Here is a 12,179-nt window from a genome sequence, read left to right on the forward strand (position 1 = left end):
AATCTCCTATCAGATCGTTAACGAGGAGGGCGTGGCTGACATATTTTAATGTTAATCTCCTATCAGATCGTTAACGAGGAGGGCGTGGCTGACATATTTTAATGTTAATCTCCTATCAGATCGTTAACGAGGAGGGCGTGGCTGACATATTTTAATGTTAATCTCCTATCAGATCGTTAACGAGGAGGGCGTGGCTGACATATTTTAATGTTAATCTCCTATCAGATCGTTAACGAGGAGGGCGTGGCTGACACATTTTAATGTTAATCTCCTATCAGATCGTTAACGAGGAGGGCGTGGCTGACACATTTTAATGTTAATCTCCTATCAGATCGTTAACGAGGAGGGCGTGGCTGACATATTTTAATGTTAATCTCCTATCAGATCGTTAACGAGGAGGGCGTGGCTGACATATTTTAATGTTAATCTCCTATCAGATCGTTAACGAGGAGGGCGTGGCTGACATATTTTAATGTTAATCTCCTATCAGATCGTTAACGAGGAGGGCGTGGCTGACACATTTTAATGTTAATCTCCTATCAGATCGTTAACGAGGAGGGCGTGGTCGACATGGACGCTCCCTTCGTGCTGGCGGTCAGCATCAAAGACGAACACGGGAACATCGACCTGGACGCCATCGCTGAGAGTGAGTATCACGTAGAGCAGGGATTCTCAACCCAGGGGGTCCCCACGTGATCTTCGGGGGGTCCCCAGATGATCTTAATGTGCAACATTGTTTTCTCACTCAACAGTAAACAAACCAACTTACAGTATAGTGTATACAGGGTATCTGTGCATTTATAAAGTTACAATTTAAGGACCTTGAAGACCTTTTAAAAATATATATATATATATTACATTTGCCGTCAAAAGTAGTCGACAAACTATATTATTAAAATAATGAATATAAATATTTTCGGAAATCTCTATGGGAAAATGAATAGGCTTTCAATTTGTGAAACCACAAAATGGCCGCCACAACGTGTCGCAGTGCGACGCGTTTTGAGCTTGTAGATCTGCTATTTTTCAATTGGAATCCAGATTTTTTTTTTTGCTATTTTTTTTAGAGTTCTGAAAAGTATTTTTTTTAATTTAATTTCAAATACATTTAGTTATACTTATGTTAAAGTTATACAATGCAGAATCCCAAATAACGATTTTTAGCAACCTCTGCTGGTCACTACCGTCACTGCATACAATTTCCGTAATCCTCGATTACCCAGAATTCCATTCGTTTTCACCGGAAGCCGGAAACGTTTCAAAAAGCGATCTTTTAATTGTTTTATACTATCTACGGATCGTTTCTCTTAGCCAGTGGAGCATTAGTTACCATGAGCTGTGCTTTCTTTTTCTGTTCTTTTTCGATCTTCCAATCCTACATTATCTTAACATCAGCGTGAGGTTCCTTTTTGTTATAGCGCGGTAGTTCCTGGCCAAACAGGAAACCGTTGCGGTAGTTCCTGGGGACGTCGGCCACGACGTCATGACGTTGGCCAGGAACGTCATTTCCCCGGGAAAGTCCCCCCAGTCCACTTTCAATAGAAAATATATAAATAAAAGGCTTCCGGGGGTGAAATTCACGGAGTGGGTGTTGTGAAACTTTTGCCACTCGTAAAAGATATACAATTTAACTTTAGTTTTGTTGAAAACGTTACCTAGTATTACTTTAACTTTATGAACTGAAATACAAATACATTGGACTTAAAAAGTCTACTAATAAGTCTTAAGCTACTAATATAGAGAAGTAAGTAAAGCGGGTCATGTTTGCATGTTTAGAATCATAACAGCTGAAATCAATAATATAATCACTATTCTGATATTAACCTGCTGGCCGCATTAAAGGAGGAGTTCACCCAAAAAATGACTTATTTTCTATCAATTGCACACCCTATGAAGCCTTGAATCCATGGATTCTTTTTTGTTTTTGTCTCATTCCTAAGCTAATAATTTGATTCCCGTCTCCTACCGGCTAATGTATCCGGTAGGAGACACAAAGTAGATTATTTGTGTCTCCTACCGGAAATACACACGGTCATCAAATTATTGTTTTAGGAATGCCACAAAAACTAAAATAAATCCATGAAATCAAGGCTTCATGGGGTGTGCAATTGATAGAAAATAAGTATTTTTTTAGGGTGAACTCCTCCTTTAAGTGAAGGTGGGGGCCGCCAGTTGTCCATGTATGTCTTAGCTGGTGTAGTAGCTCCGTCCTAATCTGTGTGTTCACATATCGTCCTTGTTTCTTTCTCTCCTCCATCTCCTCCTCCTCTTCGTGTCCTCCTCCTCCTCCTCCTCCATCTCCTCCTCCTCTTCGTCTCCTCCTCCTCTTCGTCTCCTCCTCCATCTCCTCCTCCTCTTCGTCTCCTCCTCCTCCTCCTCCTCCATCTCCTCCTCCTCTTCGTCTCCTCCTCCTCTTCGTCTCCTCCTCCATCTCCTCCTCCTCTTCGTCTCCTCCTCCTCCTCCATCTCCTCCTCCTCTTCGTCTCCTCCTCCTCCTCCATCTCCTCCTCCTCTTCGTCTCCTCCTCCTCCTCCTGTAGGAGCGGCCGCGGAGGCGTCCGACTCGGAGGACGCCGGTATGTCTGACGACGTGTGTCCCGTGACGGGGGGCCGGCACATGGTGGACCCCACGGAGCGGGAGGACCCCACCTTCCACCCGGTGCTGGGAGAGGAGGTGCTGCCCGCCGGCGGACAGAAGTTCTCCATCTGCTCCCAGTGCGGGAAGAGCTTCCGCAAGCAGAGCAACTTCAGGCTCCACGCGCGGCCCCCGCCCCTGATGATGCACCACAGCATGATGCACCACGTCATGCCCCGCCCCATGGTGGCCAAGCCAGACAAGCCCTTCACCTGCGAGGTGCGTTGGACAGGGACCAAATGGACCCTTACGGGTCTGTAACTCTGAGAGTGTGCAAATGGAACCAAATGGACCCTAACTCTCAGAGTTAAATTAATATTGATTTTACAATATAAATTGGGGTCCCAGAGATATAAATGTCCTTATATGGGGGTCCGTAGCCCTAATGCATGTCAAACTGGGGGGTCCTTGACATTAAAATGGTTGAAAATCACTGCTAGAGAGCCGTTAAAAAACCTTCTCTTATGGGGGTCCCTGGCTTTTCTTTTCAAATGGGGGTCCGCAGGGCTAATAAGTGTCTATTTGGGGGTCCTTTGGCACGAAAAAGTTTGAGAACCACTGGCATAGAGCAGGGGTTCTCTCAAAGTGGGGTCCTTGGGGAATGAGTGAATGAGTTAACTGCCAGCCCCTTGCCAGCAATTCCAAGCATTTTCACTAACCTTTGTAAAATGAGTGGGCTTTACATTGACACACGTCAGAACACAGGATTGGCAGTCAATGAGTTAAAACCGGGAACGCTGGATCTGTGTAAAACCACTTAAACCATTATTTTATACTTCGGCTATTTTTGAAAAATCACTAACGTGTGTGCAAATCTTTGAATCTATATATATTTTTTAAAGCAAACATGTTTTAACTCAAATGTCTGCTTCTGAGGGGGGTCCCTGGAACAAAACATTTTGAGATGGGGGTCTGCGGCTAAAGTTGGCGCACCACTGATATAGCAACATACTGTTTAGAAAGGATTTAGAAAACATTTTTAAATACGAATTTGGCGTATTTAACCCCCAAATATGTTGTTCCAGGGACCCCCCAGAAGCAAAGATTTGAGTAAAAAAAAATCGCTTTAAAAAAACAAAATTTCAAAAATAGCAGATCTACAAGCTCATAGCGCGGCACTCGGTGCCGCGCTATGAGCTTGTAGATCTGCTATTTTTGAATAGCCAAAGAAATCAAAAAATGACAGATTGATGCTTTCCCAGTCTTAACTCATAGCGCCTGACTTATTTCTGGCAGTTTGGCTTTGGTTTTTTGCCAGAGCCAACATTCATTGGGGGAAAAAAAAGTGCTTAGGAGCCGAGATACAGCCCTTTACAGTAAGAAGTTAAACATGAAGTGAATGGAGCAGCACATTTTCAAATCATCATATCTTGGGTTCAGAACATTAAAAAAAAAAAATTAGGGCTGGGACTCGATTAAAAAAATTAATCTAATTAATTAGAGGATTTGTAATTAATTAATCGCAATTAATCGCATTTTAATCGCATATCAATATTTGACCTGAGAACAGTGAAAAGCAATTTTTTCAAATGGATTTTGGCATTCGTCTTTAAGTACATGTACTCAAGAACTGTACTTAAGTACAACTTTGAGGTATTTGCACTTGACTCTCGAGTATTTCCAATTTCTAATACTTTTACTTCTACTCCAGTAACTCCACTACATCTCATAGGCAAATATTGTACTTTTTACTCCACTACAATTATTTGAAAACTTAGTTACTTTGTAGATTTAGATTATTATTATAAAACATACCATGTAACCATGTGAAAATAGCAGATCTACAAGCACAAGGCATTGTGAGCTTGTAGATCTGCTATTTTCCACCTCTGGAGGCTGGTAGAGTGTGTTGTTGTTACCGATGTTTTACAGTAGTTGAATTAATTATTAATAAAAATCGCGCATGTGACCCGCACCGCATGTTTTTTTTTTGACGTCTTAGACGTCCAGTGGCACAGGGCTTATGATACAACGGGTTAAAGGGTTAATCAATGACGTATCATTGTACAAACCACGTCAACTCTAGGTCTGCGGCAAGAAGTTCACCCACAAGCAGGGCCTGCTGGAGCACGAGCTGGCCCACACGGGGGAGAAGCCCTTCGAGTGCCTGCAGTGTGGCAAGTGCTTCGCCAAGCACGCCCACCTGAAGGCGCACAGCGCCGTGCACTCCGGCGACAAGCCCTACGGCTGCGACGTGTGTGGGCGGAGCTTCAACCTGGCGCAGAACCTGGCTCGCCACACGGCCATCCACACCGGAGAGAAGATCTTCATCTGTGACGTCTGTGGCAAAGGCTTCACCCGCCAGATCACCCTGAAGGCCCACGAGCTCATACACACAGGTACACACACACACACACACACACACACACACAGGTACACACACACACACACACACACACACACACACACAGGTACACACACACACAAACACACACACACAGGTACACACACACACACACACACAGGTACACACACACACACACACACACACACACACACAGGTACACACACACACACACACACACACACACACACACACACACACACACACACACACACACACACACAGGTACACACACACACACACACACACACACACACACACACACACACACACACACACACACACACACACAGGTACACACACACACACACACACACACACAGGTACACACACACACACACAGGTACACACACACACACACACACACACAGGTACACACAGGTACACACACACACACACACAGGTACACACACACACACACACACACAGTCCATGGGTATAATATCCTATAGGCTGGATCAACAGAGGAAACAAAGTTCTTAGTCTTCGTGTGTGTGTGTGTGTGTGTGTGTGTGTGTGTGTGTGTGTGTGTGTGTGTGTGTGTGTGTGTGTGTGTGTGTGTGTGTGTGTGTGTGTGTGTGTGTGTGTGTGTGTGTGTGTCAGAGGTCGCGTCAGTCCGATAATTGCCGGTTTTGACCGATTTTTTTTATGACAAAGACCGGGGAAAAAAAATCTCTCCGGACATCCTGACCGGTTGACAATGACACGGCTCGTTCATTAACACGTGACATTCCATGCCAGCGTTTAATCTCATAATGTACTTACCAGTGCCAGCGTTTTATTGTTGTTTTTTTCACGTCGCCATAGACCTCGTTAAAATCCTTAAGATTGAGCTCTAAACTGTTTGTAAACATAGCGGAGATCCTTCTCCGTCGCCCAGTGAAAACCCCATGCAAAACGGAGACCGCCATTTGTAGTTACAACGGTTTATGTTAAACAGTGATCAGCGAGGAGAAAAACTACAACGAGAAAATGGCGTTTTTGTGTCCGCTTTAGAATGGAGGCGGATGAGAGAGAGAGAGAGAGAGAGAGAGAGAGAGAGAGAGAGAGAGAGAGAGAGAGAGAGAGAGAGAGAGAGAGAGAGAGAGAGAGAGAGAGAGAGAGAGAGAGAGAGAGAGAGAGAGAGAGAGAGAGAGAGAGAGAGAGAGAGAGAGAGAGAGAGAGAGAGGAGAGAGAGAGAGAGAGAGAGAGAGAGAGAGAGAGAGAGAGAGAGAGAGAGAGAGAGAGAGAGAGAGAGGCCTCATTAATGTGCTCTTACACGGTGAACCACCGGGGGGAGCAAGAGCTTACCCTTTCTCTTGTCCAGAGTCCCTACAGGCCTGTCATCTCTGTCTGCCGGTTTGCTCTATTACAGTTTAACATGATGAAACATCCAACACAGATGCGTAAATACTCTCCACAACAGCTATAGGCTTACTGCAACTATGGCATCCAGGTGAAACACGACGTTAATCATAAAGGTGAACCTATTTTTAACTCTATGAGGGGGACACGTTAAAACGTTACCACTTTGAACTGAACAGCTCTATGAGGAGACGGCATCCACTGTCTAACTATACAGTATAACCTCCTGTGAGTGAGTAGTGCTCTATCATTTATACAGTATAACCTCCTGAGAGTGAGTAGTGCTCTATCATTTATACAGTATTAATCTCTCAAGAACAGATTCTGCACTGCGTTGGAATCTGTCGGGGAGGTTCGTCATAACAAGTGCGCATGGGCGTGCCTTCAGATCAGGAAGCGGGCCGCGCTTTACCCAATCAAATGTAGTGGGCGGGATTCACGTGTCCGTCGATCTTTCCCCCTCGAAACAAACCGAAACTAATTTAACAATAACGTCCGCGGAGCAGACAAAACCACGGAAAGATATTCACATTTTAACTTGTTCTTTCATCATAGAAACAAGTGGGCTTATAACCAAAACCATCCATGTTCTCTGGGAGAAGTGGTGTTAGTGTTCCGTGTAGAAATATTGTTAGTGGGAATGAAAACATAGTCGCACCAACCGGAAGTGACGCGTTGAAGGCATACAAAACACCGGTTTCCTTTGCGCTCTGGCTCTACGTTTTTCTTCCGCCCAGAGCCAACAGACATAGAACAAACAGCAGAGGGCGCTGTTTTTCATTTTCAGTTGGCGATGGGTTCCCAGATTGATACAGTATAACCTCCTGTGAGTGAGTAGTGCTCTATCATTTATACAGTATAACCTCCTGAGAGTGAGTAGTGCTCTATCATTTATACAGTATAACCTCCTGAGAGTGAGTAGTGCTCTATCATTTATACAGTATAACCTCCTGTGAGTGAGTAGTGCTCTATCATTTATACAGTATAACCTCCTGTGAGTGAGTAGTGCTCTATCATTTATACAGTATAACCTCCTGAGAGGTGAGTAGTGCTCTATCATTTATACAGTATAACCTCCTGAGAGTGAGTAGTGCTCTATCATTTATACAGTATAACCTCCTGAGAGTGAGTAGTGCTCTATCATTTATACAGTATAACCTCCTGTGAGTGAGTAGTGCTCTATCATTTATACAGTATAACCTCCTGTGAGTGAGTAGTGCTCTATCATTTATTGTCCTAACAGGTCAGCTGTCAGCTGATTAGAAAATGCGTTCAAAGTCCGCAATTGATTATTGAGAAACCATTACGCACGCAGTGACGCAGCATGAGCAAATGATAGGTCATTCATGTATTTGTGCCAGATGACCCTGCTATATACAATGTGTATATTACTCGTTCATCATGGTTCATGTTCAAATAGCTCAATCCAAATTATAAAGCTGTAGGCCTAAGTGTTATAGGCTGTATTTACGCACCTGCTTGTAATTAATGCATAAACATAATTATGACCCGTATTTTTATCAGATGTCTGATCATTTGAATCATTCCGGACATTAGGACCGGCAGATTACAATCCTAGCGACAATCCTAGCGACCCTGGTGTGTGTGTGTGTGTGTGTGTGTGTGTGTGTGTGTGTGTGTGTGTGTGTGTGTGTGTGTGTGTGTGTGTGTGTGTGTGTGTGTGTGTGTGTGTGTGTGTGTGTGTGTGTGTGTGTGTGTGTGTGTGTGTGTGTGTGTGTGTGTGTGTGTGTGTGTTGGGGGGGGCTGACAAACCCTTCAGTTGTGAGATGGTGTGTCTGTGCTTCTATCTGGTGTTCAGGTGTTCAGATAGTGTCTCTGTGCTTCTATCTGGTGTTCAGGTGTGTTTCTCTGTGTTCAGGTGTTCAGATAGTGTCTCTGTGCTTCTATCTGGTGTTCAGGTGTTCAGATAGTGTCTCTGTGCTTCTATCTGGTGTTCAGGTGTTCAGATAGTGTCTCTGTGCTTCTATCTGGTGTTCAGGTGTGTTTCTCTGTGTTCAGGTGTTCAGATAGTGTCTCTGTGCTTCTATCTGGTGTTCAGGTGTTCAGATAGTGTCTCTGTGCTTCTATCTGGTGTTCAGGTGTTCAGATAGTGTCTCTGTGCTTCTATCTGGTGTTCAGGTGTTCAGATAGTGTCTCTGTGCTTCTATCTGGTGTTCAGGTGTGTTTCTCTGTGTTTCTCTGTGTTCAGGTGTGAAGCCCTTCCAGTGCACCGTGTGTCCCAAGGCCTTCCGTCATGCAGTGAACCTGAAGAACCACCAGAGGGTGCACACGGGCGCCCGGCCCTACGCCTGTGACCTGTGTGGAAAGGCCTTCCGCCAGTCAGTCAACCTGAGGATCCACAAACGCATCCACACCGGGGAGAGACCCTTTGAGTGCAAAGGTCAAACCATGAGCATCCTCACATCAATGTAAACATTATAACGTTACCATGGTTACCATGTAGGCCTACATCACATTATAACGTTACCATGGTTACCATGTAGGACTACAGCACATTATAACGTTACCATGGTTACCATGTAGGCCTACAGCACATTATAACGTTACCATGGTTACCATGTAGGACTACAGCACATTATAACGTTACCATGGTTACCATGTAGGCCTACAGCACATTATAACGTTACCATGGTTACCATGTAGGCCTACAGCGCGTTATAACGTTACCATGGTTACCACAGCACATTATAACGTTACCATGGTTACCATGTAGGCCTACATCACATTATAACGTTACCATGGTTACCATGTAGGCCTACAGCACATTATAACGTTACCATGGTTACCATGTAGGACTACAGCACATTATAACGTTACCATGGTTACCATGTAGGCCTACATCACATTATAACGTTACCATGGTTACCATGTAGGCCTACAGCACATTATAACGTTACCATGGTTACCATGTAGGATTACAGCACATTATAACGTTACCATGGTTACCATGTAGGCCTACAGCACATTATAACGTTACCATGGTTACCATGTAGGCCTACAGCACATTATAACGTTACCATGGTTACCATGTAGGATTACAGCACATTATAACGTTACCATGGTTACCATGTAGGACTACAGCACATTATAACGTTACCATGGTTACCATGTAGGACTACATCACATTATAACGTTACCATGGTTACCATGTAGGCCTACATCACATTATAACGTTACCATGGTTACCATGTAGGACTACATCACATTATAACGTTACCATGGTTACCATGTAGGCCTACAGCACATTATAACGTTACCATGGTTACCATGTAGGCCTACATCACATTATAACGTTACCATGGTTACCATGTAGGCCTACATCACATTATAACGTTACCATGGTTACCATGTAGGCCTACATCACATTATAACGTTACCATGGTTTCCATGTAGGACTACAGCACATTATAACGTTACCATGGTTACCATGTAGGCCTACATCACATTATAACGTTACCATGGTTACCATGTAGGACTACAGCGCGTTATAACGTTACCATGGTTACCATGTAGGCCTACATCACATGCTCTCTAGTCAATAAACAAGGTAAAGGTCAACTAGTCACAGAGTGCAGAGAGAACAATGTAATGACTCAAAGAAACTATAGGATCAAATAAATACAATATTTAAGGTGTTTTTAATGTATTTTAGTTATAGAGGACGATTATAATATGATGCAATTATCGTGGGGCGGGCGAAGCGGGTCAACCCACGGAAGAAAAAACCCACCAACACACACTTTCTCTCTCTCTCTCTCTCTCTCTCTCTCTCTCTCTCTCTCTCTCTCTCTCTCTCTCTCTCTCTCTCTCTCTCTCTCTCTCTCTCTCTCTCTCTGAAAAGCAATTGTAAGGACTTGCTTGTGTGTGTTTTTTGGCGGGTTGCGGGATGGCCTGGATCGTTGATTTATATTAATGTTTTTGTGGGGCGGGTTGGGGCGGGTTGGGGCGGGCGGGCTGGGCTCCCGTGCGGGGCGGGTTATTAAAAAGTGTGATCTTAACACATCGAGTGCCAGAATTATTTCTGGCTATGTTGTCCCAGTGCCAAAAAAAGTGCTTAGGAAGCGAGATACAACCTTTTACAGTTATAAGTTAAACAAGGAGTGGATGGAGCTGCAAATCTTCAGATAATGATATATTGGGTTCTGAACATTTTTTTCAAAAAAAAAGAAAAAGAAGTTTTGAGTTTTTTACAATTTTTTACTAAAAACTAAAAACAGGTGAAACACGTGATTGGCACGTTGCACCATAGCGGTGAAACACGTGAATACCACTCAATGAGTTAACACATCGGGTGCCAAACACGGTCTGAACCGTGTTTTCACAGTCTTTTCGTTTTTTTCCACACGGGAGGGGCTGGAGCAGCTCTGGAATCACCCGTGGTGACTCTGAGAAGGAAAGGACAGATGGATCACTGTGTCAAAAAACATGGCTCCCATCCGCTTCCGTTCTATCTCCTTCTCTAAAACCCCTATAACTCCCAAACTTTTTACGCTGGGGAAAACGACTCATTCTGTATGCACGATCGCTGCACCATTGTTACTCGCGTGAGAGATGTTATTGTTCCAGCCGTTAGCCAGGACCGTCGTGCAAAATGAACGCATGCTTTGTTTCACACGGAGTCTACAGTTTAAACAGCGCCGCGCAGATTACCGGTGAGATTTCTGGCACCGAACGTAATCTGTTATTATAGAATTCTGGCACCCACTGTGTTAACTGTGACTCTCTGTGTCCCTCAGAGTGTGGGAAGTGCTTCAGCCAGCAGAGCAGCCTGATCTCACACGGCCGGACGCACTCGGCGGAGAAGCCCTTCAGCTGCGACTTCTGCGAGAAGCGCTTCAACAACGCCAACAGCCTGAAGCTGCACGTCCGCATCCACACCGGGGAGAAGCCCTACGGCTGCGACGTCTGCGGCAAGGCCTTCAGCCAGGGCAGCCACCTGCGCACGCACAAGCGCCACGTGCACGCCGGCGGGAAGCAGTACATCTGCGACAAGTGCGGCAAGAGGTACTCCGACAAGCGCAACCTGAAGATCCACAAGTGTGTTTACGCCTGAAACAAAACCACACAAAAAGAATAATAATTCAATCTACGTGATCGGACTGAGGGGAGGGGAGGGGAGGGGAGGGGAGGGGGCTGGGGGAGGGAAATGTAAAGAGTTTGATGAATAATTAAAATGAAAGGACTTTTGTGTTGCGCTGGTTTCTCAACGGTGGGTTCGGGGGGCCGCCGGGAGGGTCAGAATGGGCCCACTTATGGGTCTGTAACTCTGAGAGAGTACAAATGGAACCAAAAGGACCCTTACGGGTCTGTAACTCTTGATAGTGCTGTCACGATTATGACATTATGCATTGCCGAATTAATTGTCCACACAAATAATTGCTTTTAACAATTTAATTGCGTTTGTGTCGTTGAGCTCTAAAACGTTATGAATAAAAACTACATTTCTCTTTGGCTTTTAAAGCCTTTAAGGCCTGAGGTTTCAGATTCTACAAAATGTCTTCTAAATAAAAACGGTTTTCTGGACTTTTCCATGTCCCAAAATTCCACCCAAAATGATATGTATTTGGCCGCGGACCCCCATCTCAAAATATTTAGTTCCAGCGACCCCCCCAGAAGCAAAGATTTGAGTTAAAAATCTTAATAATAATATAAAATAATATATATATATTCAAAGATTTGCACACATTTTCCTGCTATTTTTGAATAGCCAAAGTGTAAAATAATGCTTTTTAGCTCAAATCTAAAAAGCATTATTTTACACTTGGGCTATTCAAAAATAGCAGATCTACGAGCTTGTAGATCTGCTATTTTTTTTTAATCGTGAAAATGTGTGCAA

At 44.2% G+C, this 12,179-nt stretch overlaps 1 protein-coding gene across 2 annotated transcripts in view; it reads left to right on the forward strand.

Moving 5' to 3' along the window:
* The window catches only part of LOC308104856 (uncharacterized protein), a 34,037-nt gene extending 22,595 nt beyond the window's left edge, over positions 1 to 11,442 (forward strand). For both annotated transcript variants that reach the window (XM_080455429.1, XM_080455430.1), the window contains exons 5-9: positions 544 to 646; positions 2,540 to 2,853; positions 4,661 to 4,973; positions 8,532 to 8,723; positions 11,080 to 11,442. In XM_080455429.1, the coding sequence (XP_080311555.1) occupies positions 544 to 646; positions 2,540 to 2,853; positions 4,661 to 4,973; positions 8,532 to 8,723; positions 11,080 to 11,396 (1,239 nt within the window). In that variant the 3' untranslated portion in view covers positions 11,397 to 11,442. The remainder of the gene's footprint in view (positions 1 to 543; positions 647 to 2,539; positions 2,854 to 4,660; positions 4,974 to 8,531; positions 8,724 to 11,079) is intronic.
* The last annotated feature ends 737 nt before the right edge of the window (positions 11,443 to 12,179 follow it).

Source organism: Gymnoscopelus braueri, assembly GCF_963280865.1.
Source record: "Gymnoscopelus braueri genome assembly, chromosome: 17".
Classification (NCBI taxonomy): domain Eukaryota; kingdom Metazoa; phylum Chordata; class Actinopteri; order Myctophiformes; family Myctophidae; genus Gymnoscopelus; species Gymnoscopelus braueri.